This window comes from Pogona vitticeps, chromosome 4 (genome assembly GCF_051106095.1).
Source record: "Pogona vitticeps strain Pit_001003342236 chromosome 4, PviZW2.1, whole genome shotgun sequence".
Lineage (NCBI taxonomy): Eukaryota > Metazoa > Chordata > Lepidosauria > Squamata > Agamidae > Pogona > Pogona vitticeps.
In genome coordinates, this window is record NC_135786.1 from 32,199,435 (window position 1) to 32,218,369 (window position 18,935).

At 38.8% G+C, this 18,935-nt stretch overlaps 1 protein-coding gene across 2 annotated transcripts in view; it reads left to right on the forward strand.

The window, feature by feature from the left end:
* GGT7 (gamma-glutamyltransferase 7) overlaps positions 1–18,935 on the forward strand; it is a 46,631-nt gene that overhangs the window by 12,358 nt on the left and 15,338 nt on the right. For both annotated transcript variants that reach the window (XM_072997006.2, XM_072997005.2), the window contains exons 3-12: positions 808–959; positions 5,400–5,517; positions 6,088–6,155; positions 6,666–6,739; positions 9,392–9,588; positions 11,409–11,496; positions 12,030–12,157; positions 14,479–14,567; positions 15,938–16,087; positions 18,549–18,666. In XM_072997006.2, coding sequence (XP_072853107.2) covers positions 808–959; positions 5,400–5,517; positions 6,088–6,155; positions 6,666–6,739; positions 9,392–9,588; positions 11,409–11,496; positions 12,030–12,157; positions 14,479–14,567; positions 15,938–16,087; positions 18,549–18,666 — 1,182 coding nt within the window. The remainder of the gene's footprint in view (positions 1–807; positions 960–5,399; positions 5,518–6,087; positions 6,156–6,665; positions 6,740–9,391; positions 9,589–11,408; positions 11,497–12,029; positions 12,158–14,478; positions 14,568–15,937; positions 16,088–18,548; positions 18,667–18,935) is intronic.

The following is an 18,935-nucleotide window of genomic DNA, read 5'->3' on the forward strand; positions in this document are numbered from 1 at the left end:
ATGCTACTTTTTGAAGGCAAAGTTTGCTTCATCCCACTGCCAGTTTCAGGAGCTGCAAAATGGCAACAGGAACTCAGTTAATTTTTTTCCCATCCCTTTCCCCCTACCCACTTCTAAATTATGCTCTTGCATAAATCCTGACAGATAACTTAGGTTGAGATTGGCCCAACAATATCTGTTGGACTTCACAGCTGAACAAGGATCTGCAGTAACATAGTTATACCAGGTCTGAATAGCCTGCCATGCCCATTGACATAATGGCAGCTATGACTGACAGCAGTTGTCCAGAGTGTCACATACAAATCTTCTAAAACACCTGCTAGATTCTATACAACAGTTATTGTGCAAGACCCATGCTACCGATACATCTGAAGATGCCCTAAAATGTTCCATCATTGAATCATGAATTGTAGATAGCTAGGTAAAGTCAAGGGTTGGGAATGTTGGTCCCTTTTGAATGTCCTTGAGAGTCACACATGAAGATGCCCTAAAAATGTTCCATCATGGAACCATGAATTGTTGTTAGCTAGTATGGAAATGTTGGCCCCTTCTGAGTGTCCTTGAGAGTCAAAAGCTACAGTAGATGATACATTTATCACATTATTACAAAAGGTGTTCCTTCAAGTGGTGAAAGATGTCTGTATGTCATAGCATGTGATTCCCCTAACACAACTCCCATGGCTTTGATATGCACCTCTGCGGAAGTCCCTTTGTAGAAAGAAAAATGGGTTAATTGTATGGAATACACACTGCTGTACATATCTACTATGACCCTAAGCTATTATCTCAAAATGTGGTGTCCTGCAGATATTCCATCAAGGTGCAGTAGTGACTGATGCTGCCCGTTGCACAGCTCTGGGGATCGAGGTACTGAACAAGCAAGGCTCCTCAGTGGATGCAGCTATCACCTCAGCTTTATGCTCAGGAATTATCAATCCTCACACAGCTGGCATTGGCGGGTAGGTGCCCACTATGATTGAGTTCATTTATCATTTGCCTTCTTTATTATATCACACTGGCAAGCCTGCAAACAAGAATACTGTACTAACTAGAGTACAACAGTTCAGTTTTCATTTGGTGTTGAATTCCTCTACAATTTGGTAGTGAAATTGTTTTTTGCAAATATTCCTCAGGGAACTCAGTCTTGTAATGTTCACATGAAACACAGTCCCTCCTCCCTACACACACAAGCTCGCTGTGATGTTAGGCTATAGTCTTGTTGAGGCTTGCTACCTGGAGATCAAATGCAAAGGATTTGCTTTGTATAATTTATTACTGTAATTTAAATAGAAATTCAGTACATTTCACCATTTTAGGGAAGACTGGTCAGGTGAGCTGTATGCCTGCTTAATTTGCGGTATAGGTATTGAGTGTTGACTGTGGGTAATTTTAGACCTCATGCGTTTCCTTCTTGGGGTTTTGTACCTTTAAATTGAACTCAGATCAGAGAGCCTATCAAACAGGGCACCTTCAAACAGATCTCCCTTTTCCATAGAAGTGTGTCTTGTGGCTGCCTTTCAAATGAATGACCATCCTTTGTAACTATTGACTCTGCCTCTAATTAGAGCACACTGGGTGTGCCCTAAGGCAAGGTGGGCAGCATCTAACATTCTGATCAATCTATCACCATGTCCTCTGGGAAAGGACATATTTAGCTACAGAACTCTCACAAGTATGCATGGTGACTTTATTATAATAGTGCGGCCATAGGCCAAATTTAAATGTCGAATTTCCCCCATCTGTGGCCCCCACAGGTGTTAAAAAACAGGGCTATGGAAGGAATGTGATGCAGCCTCATCCCAAAGACAAGAATATGTCTTCCTGAAACACAATTCATTTCACTCACCCTCAGCATTTCTTTGAACGGGTAGTGTTGTGTATGCTGGATTCAAACCCCATTTTCATGGCCATCATAACCTCTCATCCTGGCCCATTGCCCAGGGCTGTTGCCTCCCATTAGCCACTGCAAGGTTTGTTTTGAATAGAAGTTATGCAATAGAGAATTCAAACTTCAGATGGCTGAAAAGACCCAGAAAGATTGAGGGCATGTTACATAAGCAATGTTACCTGATCATGGCCCATCAAATGGGATTTGAAAACTTTTGTTGAAACTGGAAATTCTGGTTTGGTATCCAAGTTGCTTAAACCAAAAATCATGCTCAGGATTAGGGGAGTTGGGGTGAACAGAAATCAAAAACACCACCAAGGTAAGACCAGTTACCTAATCAGTGCAAACTGATTTAATAAAACATAAGTGCTGTGCTTTAATGGGGATTAAAGTATCCGATGAACATCAGTGGTTTAAGTGAAAAAGCAGATGTTCTATGACTCTTTGTTGTTAAGGACCTGTATGGAACAAAGGCAGCATTTAAAACATGAAAGATTAACTCCTCCCTGGTCTAATTTGGAGCAGGGTGTGTCCCTTGATGTTAACCCCCATTCTCATGCAAATAGCAAGCCTAGCTAGACTAAATGGTACAGGCAGACAGGACATTTCAGTAGACATTGATTGTCTATAGAGTTGCACACTTTGTTTTATTTTAATTTTTTCCAGCTACCAAGAGAAAGCCACTACAGTATTAGCTTCCTAAGGCAGCCACTGGAAAGGGATTTATTGGTATCCCACCCAGTGCATTAATAACCCTTCATTCTTTGCTTCACTTTAGGGTCACCCCAGAAACACACAAATATCTCAGTCTATTTCATTTTTACACATGTTTCAGAAAATATCCTTAAGAGAAAGTCTTCCATTTATTTATTTATTTATTTATTTATTTATTTATTTATTTATTTATTTATTTATTTATTTATTTATTTATTTAATATCCCACCTATCTGGTTGGATTAGGACCACTCTAGGCGGCTAACAACATAAAATAGTACTGCCCACTCTACCCAAAGGTCTCTGGGCGGGTTACAACAATTACATAAAATTCAATTAAAATGCAATAAAAGATAAAATGATTAAAATACAATTAAAATGCACTTACATAATTCCAGATAGTCCCCAGGTAATAAAGGGGATTTTCACATTTTAAGTCTTGCATCAAGACTCCTTTCCATGTAAAGTCAGAGATAAATTCTTTCGGGGACTCCTGTTGAGACATAGCCAATTGCATGATTGATACACACAAAGAATCATAATTTACTCAAGGTGACACATAGCAAATCAACGAAGCATTTTGATCATAGGGTGTAGTGGAGGTGAACAGGCATAGCTTTGTTTTGTGCAATGCTTATATAGCTAGAGGCAACATCAAACATGAATTGCTAGAGGAAGCGGATACATTTTCTTGAGCACAGGTCAATAGCAATGCCATCTGTTTCTCTGATAATCTCAAAGTCTTTAAGGAGAAAATTGCTGTTTCCCACCATCAAGCATGTAGGAAAGAAGAAGGCTGAGAGAGAACACTCTCCCAGCAAAGCCAGAAGAATATTTGCAACTTCCTGTTCCAGATGGGTGGTTGCTACATGAAATCAGACCAGCCTGCTGCATGCATTGTTTCTCACTTGTGGTGGAGATGATGTGGTCTTCTCACCTAGTCCTGAGCATATGGAAAGGATGCTACATAAGAGCTTTGCCTGGGAGATCAGCTCAGATGATATCCCTCCATCCAGTTTTGGATGCTCCTCCTCCTTCTCTCTCTCTCTCTCTGATAGTCGCTCTGGGTTTTTAACTAGCCATTTTGCCATGCAGGGCTTCACTCCTTGAAAGTGAAGTTGGTATTTACTGCATTTGGCCATGTGAGACTGAGGAAAGTAGGAAGAAGATGGGAGAAAAGGAAGATATGCCCATCTGAAAATGCAGCAGCCATGTTATATCCATGGTGAGCCTACCTGTGTGTTTCCTTCTGCCAGGAAGGAGCAGCTGGTTTGTGCTCCCATGCTTGGGATAAATGGGTTTGTGCTCTTTTAGCAGCAAATTTTCACACCCTTTACATTTCAGCATCATGGATTTATTTATTTATTTATTTATTTATTTATTTATTTATTTATTTATTTATTTATTTATTTATTTATTTGATTTATATCTTAGTTGCTCTTAGTTGTTCTGCCTTATAATTACAATTCATAAGGCTGCTTCTCAGCAGGAAAAACAGTGCTGCTCATTTCTATGTGTGTAGGAAAATGAGAAAAGAAAAACAAAGTGAGAATAAGATACCAATGACACAAAGATACAGTTAAGAGAAAAGGAGGATAGGCTTAAGATAATTTGCTGCTTGAGGCACCTGTTTCTATTTGTGGTAGTAAAAAATACAGTAACAACAAATTAAATAAGTAACCATTTGCTGATTTCTCCTCAAATGTATGGTTTTGGGCAGCTGCTAATTTACACTGTAGGGCTGCTCCTTAGGGGAAAAACAGTACTGCTGATTTCTGCATGTAAGTGGTGTGTTATTACCTGTAGTGAATTGATGTGAGCTGGGCAGTAATGTGCAAAATTGTTCCCTCTAATTCTTTTTGATCTTCCTTTAGATTCTTTTTGAAGGCACAGAAATCACATGGTCACACATGAGCTTCACAGCTAACCAAATACAAAAAGTCCAAAATGCCATGTTAGAGGAAAACCTGGCTTGTTATCTTCTCCTTGATATCTAGTGTTCTGTGTGCACTGATTTTTTTAAAAAACAAGAAGTATTAATCATGACATCTTATTTTCTGCCTGAACAGTACAGTCCAAATGTAGGTTTATCCCTCTTTTGCCAGAAGGATTATGTCACATCCTGTTTTCAAGAATATAGTTTTATTAATTCAAGTGGGAGTGAGGAGGGGAGGTAAATATAAGTTTTCAAGACAACTGTTGTTTTCAGTAAAAGCTGGAAGTATGGCTGGAAATCATCAGATGAAGTAATAGTCTAGAGTTTGACCAACCTCAGGTGCACCTTTAATCCTTTGATGGCTCTATTTCATTCAGTGAATTTTTCGGGAACATCACATTACCGTGCCCTTCACCGAGAGCAGCTTTTGGACTAAGCAGGGGAAAATCTCTCCACATACAACTCACATGCACTTGTAACTGTCCCTTGTTCTTCCACCACTTTTTCCATTTTTTAAAATCCACAGAAAATCTATTAAAGAGAAGAAGGCAGGAGAGTGGCAGCGTGTCTTCTGATCAGTAATATGAGGATCCTTACCTTTTGATATCTTCTTTGAATATTATGAACACAAATGGAAGATTCCTGCCATGAAACCCACCTAGAGAAACAAGGATAAGGCCCAAATTGGTGCATAGCATACCGCTGGGAGAGCCTTTAGGATGTTAAAGCAAAAGGGATAGGGTTTTTTGTTTGTTTGTTAATTTTTAAATCTGAGATTAGCCTAAGAACCAACCAACTCAAAATCTGGCAGGCTACTGAGCCTCATGTCTGTTTCACTTTCGTGTGGCTGTCTTGTTGCAGTGGAGGCGTAATGCTGGTTCACGACATCAGGAAGAATGAGAGTCGGGTGATTGATTTCCGAGAGACCGCCCCCTTCAGCATCCAAGAAGAGGGTCTTAGGAAAGCTTGGGAAACAAAGGTGTGAAAGGGCCTTTATCTTTTGGGGGGCAAAGTAGTGAGTGGGTGGTGAATTTATTTATATGTAGTGCATGCGTATACTTGGATTTATAAATGTGCCTTAGTAGCTGGCTTTAAGATAATACACCATTACATCAATCTAAAATTATTAAAGTGTGACTTTCCAAAAATCTCCACTCCTGTTGTTGGGAGAGAAATGGGGTGGGGCTCTATCTTAGTGGTTCTCAGATTTAAACCCTATTTAAAGAGTTACATCTTTTCTACACATTCACGTTTCCCCATTCTATAGTGGAAGAAAACAGGAATAGGTAAAGGATGGTCTTCCAGATGTTAAGACTTCAACTCACAGCACTCCTCATTTATTTATTTAACATATTTTTACCCTACCTTTCTCCTTAAAAGGACCCACCTTTGGTTGTGCTGGCTAGAACTAATGGGAGTTGAAATCTCATAATATCTGGAGCAGTGCATCTTGCCCATCCTGATCTGAAACTTAGATTCTCCTGAAGTAGTATGATTGGCACCCTTGCGGTACCTTTTACTTTTTCTGTATGCTCTTCTTTTTGTATAGCCGGGGCTTCTGGTTGGTGTTCCAGGCATGATCAAAGGACTTCATGAAGCACACCAGTCTTATGGGAGGTCAGATTATTTCCCATGCTTATGTGCTCCATTGTTCAGTTTCAAATGGAAGACTGATGTTTGCATGTTATGACAACATTCTACACAATTCTGCTATTCCATCTAGGAAAGATTAATTATACAGTTAGACCCAGTAAGATCTACTATACACATACTGTATTATGCTTATGGTATATCTATAAATAGTTTTATATGTATGTGCAAAAGTACAGCCATATGGATATGCATTAATGGAAAGTGCGGGTTTACTGCCAAGCAATATGTGAAATGACCGAAGAATTCCTCTAATAAAAGACCTAGCTTTCGCCAGATTATGCTCTATTGAAGTAACAATTCTCTTTAAATTTCTTGAATGATGGGTTGACTGTTGTGCATCTCAACCAGTACAGCAGAAGGTAACAACTAAATCACTTTGATTTCTACTTAAAATGGGTCTTTGCTCAGGAACAGTTTCATCATAGTTTGTTGTTATATGGCTGGTGATGAATGCCATGTATCTGTATTTGGCAGATTGCCCTGGAGACAGTTGCTGAGCTTTGCTGCTGATGTAGCTCAGGATGGATTCAATGTCACACATGATTTAGGTGAGTGTAGTCATTAATCAAGAAGTGCAAAGCAAGGTTGCATGTACCAGTTGTATACCATTACTGATGTTGATAAAGTAACCGTTTCTCAGACGGCAACTATACTGCAATGTATCCTGTGGGTCCTGCTGGAGCTGGCATGACTAAATTTGATGTACTGTATTTTTGTCGACTATACAATTTATAGCTAATTATGAGTAAGCTCAGTCTTTTCTCATGGGCATATGTTATTTTTTATTTGGCCAGCAACAATTCTGCTTTTACTGCCTTTGCTTGCTTGCTTGTTTGTGGTATATGCAATCAGCTATATCAGTCCAAAGGTGGAAATGGCAGGCGAGTCTATAGTGTAGACCAGTGGTTCTTAACCTTTGTTACTCGGATGCTTTTGAACTGCAACTCCCAGAAACCCCAGTCAGGACAGCTGGTGGTGAAGGCTTCTGGGAGTTGCAGTCCAAAACTCCTGAGTAACCCAAGGTTAAGAACCAGTGGTGTAGACTCAACCACACACACAATGAGAAAACTGTCATTGAGACTGTTAAGGGCATCAGCAATCAATGATACTCCATTTTATTAGTTATTTTGCTTTAATCAGTGATTTTGCAGGACTAGAATGGTTAGGTCAACCTTCTTTCTTTCAATGTATTCACGAAGGCTTTCACGGCCGGGATCTAATGGTTGTTGTGGGTTTTTCGGGCTTCTTGGCCGTGTTCTGAAAGTGGTTCTTCCTAATGTTAGGAAGAACCACTTTCAGAACACGGCCAAGAAGCCCGAAAAACCCACAACAACCTTCTTTCTTTCCTTTCCCTGTTTCGATGCCAACATTTCCTACTGTGAAGCATGCCTAGGGAGAATCAGTGATGGGAACAAAAATTAATGAGATATTGACCTATTAATTCTAAGGAGAACTGGTTGGTGAAACAGCCTCTCAACTTTGTTTTTTCAAATTATCCCAGTTGATAGGTTCCCAGATGAGATCCTTCTATTCTATTCTATTCTATTCTATTCTATTCTATTCTATTCTATTCTATTCTATTCTATTCTATTCTATTCATTCATTCATTCATTCATTCATTCATTCATTCATTCATTTATTTATTTATTTATTTATTTATTTAATATCCCGCCTATCTGGTTGTATTAGGACCACTCTAGGCGGCTAACAACATAAAATAGTACACTCTGTGTGTGTGTGTATGTGTGTGTGTGTGTGTGTGAGAGAGAGAGAGAGAGAGAGAGAGAGTGTGATTGCCGGCCTACAACTTGTAAAAATATGAACATTTTTTAAAACTTAAATTGTTGATACTCTTTCTGTTGTTTCTGAAGGCTGGCTTTCTTATATTCTTGCTATGTGGGGTTAAAAATATAGAACTTTTTTTGGTAGAAAACTGTATTATATTTCCACATACTGATAGAGTTTGAAAAGTCACTTTTGAGACAAACAAATGTGACGATGTGGAGAAGCCACCCAGAAGTTAATCTATTAACTGAGGCCCAGAACATCATCTTATCTTCTGTAGATGACAAGGAGAAGGGGAACTTATAAAAGAGAGGAAATCAGTTATGATTTCAGCATGCCATTATATTACTTCATCTTAAAAGTAACTTTTCACGGGGATTTGATTAGCACACAGATTGTTCACTACACAAATTAGATGAAAGGTTAGGGCACTGGGATTGGTTCTTTGGACAAATTCCACAAAGTAGAGAAGCCTAAACTGTTTCTCCTCAACCATTATCTTAGTTTTAAAAAGAAAGTGAAATCCACTGCTTGACAATTAACACTTAGGGCTAAACTATGTGATACAGATAGGCCATCATTAACAGAAGGAATTCTTTACATGCAGATTTTGTGTGACTGTCACAGTAGAAGATTTTCTTACTCACACGGTTGATAAATTAGCTTGCTTTTTTTAGTAATTGTTCTTCAGAGCATAAGCACATTCTTCCTTTACAGATATAAAGGTTTGCCTGACCAGATCTCATCTATGTCATCTGTAACATACTGTTTGGTTTTAGGAAAATAATTTACACTGGTGTCACACATTTGCTATATGCATTTGAATTCTTTCTTTCACCCATGAGGGCATATAAATATTTATTTTTGCATTGAACTTGCTCTTCAAGGTCCAACTCGTCATTTACAATTTTATCTTCAGAATACAAAATTATTCCCCAAAACATCCACCACAGCTAAGTAGGAAAACATAATTCAGTAGGTCACTTATCAATAATTCCAGACAAAAAGAACTGCATCATCCTGATTCCTGAATGCTAGCAAATTAGTGGATAGATATGGAGGTTGTTTTTTTTCTAAGATTAGGCACCACCATTGAGAAGGCTCTGGCCTCCAAGGCACCTGAAGCAAGGCCTCTCCTGATTTCCTTAATGAGCATGTGTAAAATCTACAGACGGTAAGTGATAAGCATTGGGCATTCCTCCTAGATTTCTAAACCACAGACCTCAGACATGTTACTGCTTTGAGACTGCACTTTTCAGAGTCCCCCTACCAGTCTAAGTACTAGTCATCTTGGCTGATGGGTGCTGGGAGCTGTGATCTTTAAAAATTACCTTTTCAAGGTGTGCTCAGTTGCTGTGAACATTACTTGTAAACATTAGTGTCCGCTCACCTGTTACCTCTTCTATTGTATGCAGCAATGGCTATCAAAGAAGTAAAGGAACAGTATAACCACTCAGATAAATTCAGAGAGACCTTCCTTCCAGATGGCCAGCCGCTGCTGCCTGGCATGTTTATGAGAAGACCAGATCTAGCCAGTCTTTTACACTTGCTTGGATCAGGAGGGGTCTCAGCCTTCTATAATGGCAATGTGACACAAGAAATTATTTCAGAGGTAAGTCAAGTCCATTCTTTTCTTGCTCTCTATGTTTAATGCCAACTGCATATGTAGGCCATGCTAATGTTTGTAGTGTATAGTGCAAAAATATATTGGGAAGGCTTGTTCATGAGCTTCAGTTATACACTGTGGTGGCTGACGCCCACTGGGATTAATGAAAAAGAAGGTACAGTAGCCCCTTATAGGTAAAGGCAGGAATGTTAGGCAAAGGCAGAGTCCAAGGGGGCACACATTGCAACTACTGTATTATGCAGATACAATCTCACCTTGCCCATTCATTAATTCTAAAACTTAGCTGAGGGTGCAGTTATACTACGAAAATAAATTGACAGATGAATCAGGATACTTTACATCGGTTTAAAGTCACATCATAGTCATGTTTTGGGGCCAATGTGTGAATTCTCTTGGGAAAACTTTAAATCTGTTTCTAAAGTGTTTCGTGTATCAGTTGGGAGACCTCATGGACTTTTAGAATTATTGCATTTTAGACTTTGTCCTGCACCCACCCTCATGCTGGTTGCTGAAGTGTTATTTTTAATTTTAAAAAAATAATATTACAATCTGATATAATGCTAGTTTAGTATGAGAGATAGGGAACAAAGTTAAAACAGATCAGACAGCAAGCTGTCCCTATGGCCTGACACACATGCATGGAGATAGACACAGAAAGAAGGAGAGGGAGCAACAGAATTGGGGAAGGCAAAGCAAAGCGTGCTGCTTATATACAGGCATACCTCGGTTTATGAATTGAATGCGTTCTCCGGGACATTACATAATGCGAAAAATTCGTAAACCGAAACAAGGTTTGCCATAGGAACGGGGGCGACGCTATAAACCCCCAGGCACAATACATCCTTGGGAAACTTGCTTCATACTGCAAAAGAAGATCATTAACCAAGGCATTATTTTCAATGGATTTCCATTCGTAAACCGGAATTAACTGAGACGTTAATTTAAACTCAGGTACTACTGTACCACCCCCTAGTACTTAAAGCTCAGTTTACAATTTAATTATACAGGCTACACATTGCCCCCCCCCCCGCCAGCTGGTTACCAGTGAGTAGCAAAGAAAAACTGCCAGAGCAATTGTCAAGATCAGCAGCTTTTAGGTTTAGAAAGGAGGGAGCGCTTTCCCCCTACCCAGCCTTTCTCACTTTAGTGGCTCTCTTTTAAAATCAGACTGCAAGATTTCCCTGCAGCCCAAAATCTGTGATCCTTGCATCCATTAGTTGACAAGCCCCACAGACACAATTTATTCTGACAGAAGTGTTCACATATGCCAAAATGACTCAAAATAAATTGATTTCACAAGCAATTTAATATAAATGCCCATCCCTTAACTGATTAAAATACCTCACTTTCCAACCATAAAGCTTGCTTTCTGACAAAAAAATCCGTATTTCCTTGTGCATTATGTAGTTGGAGTTTTAAAAATCAATTTGAAACATGCTAAACCTGATTCAAAAATAGTTTTTTCCTCACTTGTAACTGAGACCTAAGGAGCAGAAAAACACACCTTAGCCTGCAGTTAGGAATGCTCCTCTTGTTGCTGCAATCTACTGCAGTTTTCTGGAAAGGCAGAAAATATCTGCCATAGGTAGACTTCAACACACAGGTTGGCTAAGAAAGAGTTTCTTGAGCATAGATGTTTTTAAAACCATTGAGCTCTAAGAAAAGAGTGTAACCTTGTGACCTCTGCAATTTGGGGAGTTCTGCATGAAAACTCTGTAAAAAAAAGCCGCCGTTGTTCTCTTTGACTAACATATAACATTGGAAACCTACTGCATACAGATATGTTCCTGTGTTGCTCTTCTTAGGTCCTTAAATTTGGAGGTACCTTATCTGAAGAAGACTTCAGTAATTACACCGTCTTGGTGGAAAATCCAGTCCATACAGTATATCAAGGTAAAAAGGTGTATCTTGAGTGTTGTTTACAAGTTGGACAATTTAACATTTTATGCTAACACATCAATGTTAAATAAAAAATAATTGTGTGTTTCTGACGAAGTACATTGTAATCCAAGAAAGAAAGCACTGAAATAAATTTGTCAGTCCTAAAGATGCCACATACTTTTATTATTGGGTTTGGATTTTGTTTTGCTGAAACAGGCAAAAAAAACCCACTTGTCAGCTTTAGTTGTTTTTCTGAATATTTGTGGATTAGTTAATTTAAACATAAAATAATTTAAATTGTGTCCTCCCCCCAAATAACCCAATTATTTTATTTCCAAATAAAGCTGAAGACAGTATATAAAGCTCTCCTCTTCCTCAGATCCTCATATCAATCCTATGAGATAGTGTTAGACTCAAAATGCACTCAAGGCCATCCTGTGAGTTTCAGGGCTAAATGGGAATTTGATTCTATCTTTCTTGGCTACCTCCAGAACATTAGCAACTGTACCACACTAGCTGTTTCTCTTTTTTTTCTGTATTCCCAGGTCATCTTGTTCTCAGTCCATCACCTCCTCATGCAGGTCCTGCACTGCTCACAGCTCTGAACATCCTTGAGGGTTTTAACATCACCAGCCATGTAGCCAGAGAAAATATACTCCACTGGATAACAGAGGTAAGACTTACTTACTAAAATACAGTGGTGCCTCGCTTAGCGATATTAATTCGTTCCGAATTTCATCGCTAAGCAAAACACGGTTTCCCATTGAAATGCATTGAAAACCAGATAATCCGTTCCAATAGGAAAGAATTGCCGTCCTTAAGCGAAAATCGCCATAGGAAACATCACTAAGCGAAACGCGGTTCCCCAATTGAAATGCATTGAAACCTATTCAGTGCATCTCAATGGGGGAAAAAATACAACAACAAATTAAAAAAGAGTCAGAACAAAGTCAAATTTGGTTAACAAAGGATTTATTAAGTGCACTTTATGATTTCAAATATTTTAAACAGTAAACCTTAACTTTATAAATAAGAGAAAAACATTTAAAAAACAGCAAACATGAGGCTGTTTAAACCATCGTTAAGCGAAACAGGGGACCCAAAATTTAATCGCTATGCGAAACATGGTCCCAACCATCGCTAAGCAAAAATCGCCCATAGGGACCATCGCTAAACGAAGCGCAAGAACGCTCTGAAAAAGTTGTTGCTAAGCGATTTGTCGCTAAACGGAGCACCCGTTAAGCGAGGCACTACTGTATCCCCTTTTGAGTAACAATGTAGTACAAATCTTTTGCCTTTCCTGATTCTTATTACAGAGAATTTGGGAGGATGACACTAAGGGCTAATTCATCCAGACATGTAAGTCTTATTATATAATGACAATATTTCCTCCACCATGGATGTTTTGATCTTGCTGGTTGGAATTACCACTGGAGTTTTTACTAATGCCACAGAAGCCCATTGCTGTACTCAGGAGTTTCTATTTATTTTGTTGAGACTGACAACTAAATACTTCCAATATGATTGAATGAAGTGTTAAAAACAGTGATGTAAGTAATTCCATCAGCCCTAGCTAGTGTAGCCAACTCCCAATAAGTCCCCAACAAGCAAGTCTATGGTCAGGGATAATGAGAACTGTAGTACATCAATATCTGGGAGAGCACAACTTGCCCTTGTTTAATATGGCCATTGCTGTGTTAAGCATTGGCAGATATATCAGATTCAAGAGCCAGAGTGGTATAATGGTTAAAACGTTGGACTAGAACTTGGACCACTTGGTTTCAAATTCCTGCTTTGCCATGAAATTCACTTCACAGATAACTTTGGGCTAGTTACAACTTTGGACCAGTTACACACTCACAGCTTGATCTATCTTGCAAGATCGTCATGAGTTAAAGTACAGGCTTTTGAGTCTCTTTGGCCAGTGTCACTCTTAGCAACACTGGCAAAAGTAAAATGTTCAGGTTATAAAGGACTGGTTGGAATCCTACTGGTAATTGCAGGAGGTTTGCGTAACTTTCCATGGGTAATAGGCTAATTGCAAAGGTGACAGAGAAGTTGGGTGTTTGGCCAGGCACCTGAATATGTAGCTGAAATGAGCCCTGGCATCTTGGCAGTGAACTGCAATTCTACAGAAGTACCAACAGTTTTCTGGCCACTATGAATAAAGTGTATTTGGATTAGCTACACTTTGAATGAAGACATAAATCTTATTACTGTATATCTTTTTCTTATCAAATTGGAAAATATTTAGAAAAGAAAATACAAACAAATGCTTCTCTCTCTTATAATCTCTCTCTTTCCTCCTTTTGGAAGATATGGAAGTCAGCTGACATATTTTAGTTGAAGGCACTTCTTTTAGAATATCTCTTTGTGAACAAAGGTCCACAGTTTCATTTTCTGAAAGGCTTTAAGAAATCCACTTCTGCCTGCTGCCTATTGCCAACAAAATTCTAGTATCTAACATATTACTCCGGGAGGCAGTGGAAGACAAGAGGGCCTGGTGTGCTCTGGTCCGTGGGGTCTCGAAGAGTCGGACATGACTTAATGACTAAACAACAAAAAAACATATTACTGAAAATTTGGGCAGTATGAAGAATGGGGAAAAATCCTGCCACAGATATTTCTAATCAGATTTCATGGTCTTCCCATAACCTGTTTGGAGGACATCAGATGATTTGACGACATGTGGATTTTTTATGGTGTACATAATATAGAGCTCTGAAATATTTTTCTTTGGGCTATAACTCCTATACCCATAGTCACATTTTGAGGTGAATACCTGAATAAGGCTGAAGAATAAAGGAGAACTGGAAAGCTTGCACACTATTGTGGACTGATAATTGGTCCTAATAAAGTCCTATTGCTTGCCTGGGAGTCTGGGATTTCCTCTTACAAATAGAAGTAAGTTCCTCGTGCTGTTCTTTGCATTGAAAAATAGGTTTCAAAAGTTAATTCATATTCATTTCTTTTCCTATATTGTTTTCAATTCAGACACTGAAAGTCGTGTTGGCACTAGCTAGCAGCCTGGGGGACCCCTTCTATGATGCATCAATTTCTCACAGTGTGGAAGACATGATGAGGTAACCCTTAACTTATGAATGAGCACTCAATTTCACATTGGTATATGTTTTATCATTTGGTTTAGGGATGGCTAATTTCTGAGTTTCCATAGGCTGCTTTTTCCTCCAGAATATGGTCCAAGACTGAAACAATGAGGCCAGCCTCTGAAACAGCCTTCCTAGGAAATCTTGGAAAAGTTACTTTTCGGACTGCAGCTCCTTGAATCTGCAGTGACCATATTGGCTGCAGGATTCTGGGAATTGTAGACCCAAAATCAACTTTTCCAAGCAAAGTTTCTCAGATACAGAAAATAGACAGCATGGAGCCATTGACTGGGTGATGGGTTCGAGGTGTTGCACATCCTCAGAAAAACATTGGATGCTTCTGTTCCTGGGCCCAGCCGGCCAGCCAGCTGTGCCTTCTTTTAGGGAGTGGTAAACCACTTCTGTCTCATAAGAAGAGAAGACTCCCTGGAAAAGACCCTGATGTTGGGAAAGTGTGAGGGCAAGAGGAGAAGGGGACGACAGAGGATAAGATGGTTGGACAGCGTCATCGAAGCTACCAACATGAATTTGACCCAACTCCGGGAGGCAGTGAAAGACAGGAGGGCCTGGCATGCTCTGGTCCATGGGGTCACGAAGAGCCAGACACGACTTAACGACTAAACAACAACAACAAAACCATTTCTAAGTATTCATTACATGGAGAACTAATTTGATGTCACCTTATTTATGCCATAACCACTCCCCTCAGCCTGGTTTTCTTAAAAACAAACAAAAAGAACTCAGCAACTTCCCAGCATTCTGTGTCCATTGAGCATGCTGGATTGTTTTTCAAGGACAGGTTGTGCACATTACCCATTTAAAAAAAACTTCCACAGATTTTGCAGGGTCCACCTATTAGGTGGGATTTTGCATACATTTCAAAGTGCTTTCCATGTTGTAATTTTGAAAAGAGATTTATGCCCTTCTAGACATTTTCTTTTGTCGTTTGGATTTCGTCAATTTCAATAAGCTGTGGTACATTTTAGGTGTGATTGATTTTTGTTCATATTTTATATATAAAGTTTGTTTGCCTTTAACAGCATACTTCCCAGGGCATCTTATACAGTATTAAAATGAGATGAATAAATATAAGATGACATTACAAATAACACTTAAATAAAACTGTAGCAAATAGTTTTAAATGCACAGTGCTGCGAACGCTTAAAAAAACACACCTCAGTCAACATTCAGGAAAAATAGCAGGACAAACTACTTTATTAGCTTGTTGATTCATTTTTGGCATGGATTTTAACAACGTACTGCTTCTGTGCTTTTTTATTTTTTTCTCAGGCTGTTTTTTAAAATACAGTAATCATGTTTTTTTTTCCTCTTTCTTGTCAATACAGCAAGTCCAAGGCAAACGCCTTGCGTCAACAAATAGATTCCCAGGGTTTCCCTTCTGACCTTCACATTCCACATTTCTCCATGGAAAGTGGACCTTCTGCTAGCCAGGTTCTTGTCATGGGACCAGATGACTATATTGTTGCTGTTGTAAGGTAAACAAACAAACAAAAATCCTAGGACTGTATATTGTATTTGTCTGAATGCCAAAACACTAACTAAAGACTCATCCAGATGAGCTGTTGTTTTGGATTAATGTGGGTTGGAATTGTGCTCACTGGATTTACTCACATCAAACTTACATACACGCAATATAATCCAGATAAGGATTTTCTGCACCATAACACATTACTTCCCTTCCTCCCCTTTCCTTCTCTTCCCACCCCCATCTCCCTCCTTTCTCATGCCCTTCCCATTCTCCACCCTGTCTCCATCCTTTGTTTCCCTCTCTTGTTGTTGCCTGATTTGGTGTTGAAAGTTTGTGAAAGCAGATATTAGTTTCTTCATAACATGGAGAAAAGTCTACAGAGCTAAAATAAGAACTTGGAGCCATTAGCTCTTTTTTATTGGTAAAATAGCATGTTGCTTTGATCCTGTCAGACATGAAACAGAGGATAAGAGCTAGATCTGCTGAGGAGAAAACCCCAACTCCACTCCTCCCATTTAACTCTGTCAACCAGAGTTAGCTGAGGAGGTAATTCCATAAGAACCAGGCTTATTCCAGAGGAAGGAACAGACAAGAATAACAGAGCTAGAAAAACCTCAAGCTGCCAACAAACAAACAAACCCAGTTCCCAAGCAATGCAAAATAACTGAAATGGAAGGGAAGTAGGAGAGATTGATTCCAAACACTAGTAACGTCCGGTGGACCTGTTAAACTAATCCATATCAATGGGCAGCTGAACTTCCTCTTAAACATAAGAGAATAGGATGTATAGATTAGAAGAATCAATGTATTTTTGGAGAGGAATGGGATGAAAAGTGGTACAAATTGATAATTATGGGTCACCTAGTCCCGAGGGTGAAGGTGGCGCAGGTGGGAAATGTTTAATGTACATCGCGTGCAGTCACTACTGAGTTTGTATTTTAGTTTTATTTCTGTTATTTGTAACTTTCCTTTTTATTAATAATAATAAAAAAGGATGTGTAGCTAAGCTCTGTATGAAGGCTATCTGTGCATTTTTTGTGACCATGGGGCAGAGCAAAGGATCCAGGATCCCTTGTGTGAAAACTTGAATTTTATGAGGTGAAACATTTTTTTAAAAAAAAGATGTGACACAAAATCAAAAGTTTCAGTATCATACAAGAATACATTGACCTGACACCTGAAGAAGGTGAAGTACAGTTTTACCCTTTGTGAAACCCAAGGCTTCTCCTGCATGCTTCAATCCCTGAGATGCTGTGGAGCACCTCTAAATGACATCATTGTGCTGCATGGACCCTTGCAGCAATTCTCCATGACATTTGCCTTCACTTCAGCTGAAATGAAGGATTTGTGTCAGTGTATACAATTTGGGCCTCACATTCTCAAATTTTCACACACACACACCCTTTTAACGTAGCTGTTACAACTTCTTACACTGCTAAGGGCTGAGCTGGATCTACATGGGTAATTGCATGTATTCTTGTGTTGGTTTTGACAGGTCAGACCAGAAGTTAATTTAGGATGTCAGAGTCTGTATTTGTCCTCTCTCTTCCCTTTCTTTCCTCTCTTGGTATCCCTGTCAAAGTTCAGAAAAGCGATCTCCAGCTTCTCTTTTGTGTATGTGTGTTCTTTGGGCCACAGGTAGACAAATAATTCTGCCAGAAGTCATGTGTGCTTTCAAATGGACACAGAATGAGTTAGACTGAGGAACAGTGCAGAGCCCTAGAAAGTTAAAAAACAGAATAGAACTTTGCATTAAAGTTTCCTTTAGGCCTCTGGCTAGAATCCAAAACAGAATCCAAAATTCACAACTTGGAAAGACTTTTACTAGGATCAACTATAAAGTAACAAAATAGGCATAGTTTCAAGTATGTCAAAACTTTTCACCCATTTAGATGACTTTTTAAAAGGAAAATGAAGAAAAGGCATAGAAATTAAAACAAAACGGCTAGGTGTTTCAAACCATGGCATTTGAACTCAGTTCCAAGTAAAATCTTGGTAAATCAAAATGCCACACAGGTATGATCTCTATCAAAGCCCATGAGGAAGAAGCTGCTTGGGTCTCATCTCTTTTTATGTATTCTGATTAGTGAGTCCCTTGTTGGGAGAAATGCGGCATATAAAACAACTACTACTACTACTACTACTACTACTACTACTACTACTACTACTACTACCAACAACAACAGCAACAACAGCAACAACAGCAACAACAGCAGCAACAACAACAACAACAACAACAACAACAACAACAACAACAACAACAACAACAACAACAATAATAATAATAATAATAATAATAATAATAATAATAATAATAATAATAATAATAATAATAATAATAATAATAATAATAATAATAATAATAATAATAATAATGCAAAGCACTTTAAAGAGCTGGGTGAGGTGTTGTTAAGATTCTGTAAAATCTATAGCAGCCCTTTAAAGTCTTTTCCTTGTTTCCTCTTCAGTTCCTTGAACCGGCCATTTGGAAGTGGAATAATGACTTCTTCAGGAATCCTTCTGAACAGTCAGATGCTAGATTTTTCTTGGACAAATGAAACAGAGGACCATTTCTCTCCCAGCTTGGTAATAAATTATGCACTCAATGTGACACAAATAATGCAAGGAGACATTACTGTATATAGGTGTGATGCAAGCTATTAATGAAGTCTAAGTATACTCAAAATAATAAGGCGTAGGAGGCTCTAATTTCCTATGGTTGTCCATAGTTTTACACCATTCATATTTGAAGAACAAAAACACACCCTCACCAATGTCAATTGGCTGTCTTGGTCTTTTTCAGTCTTGGTCATTTTCAGGACAAATCCAATTAGATCAGTGAGACATGTTCTAAC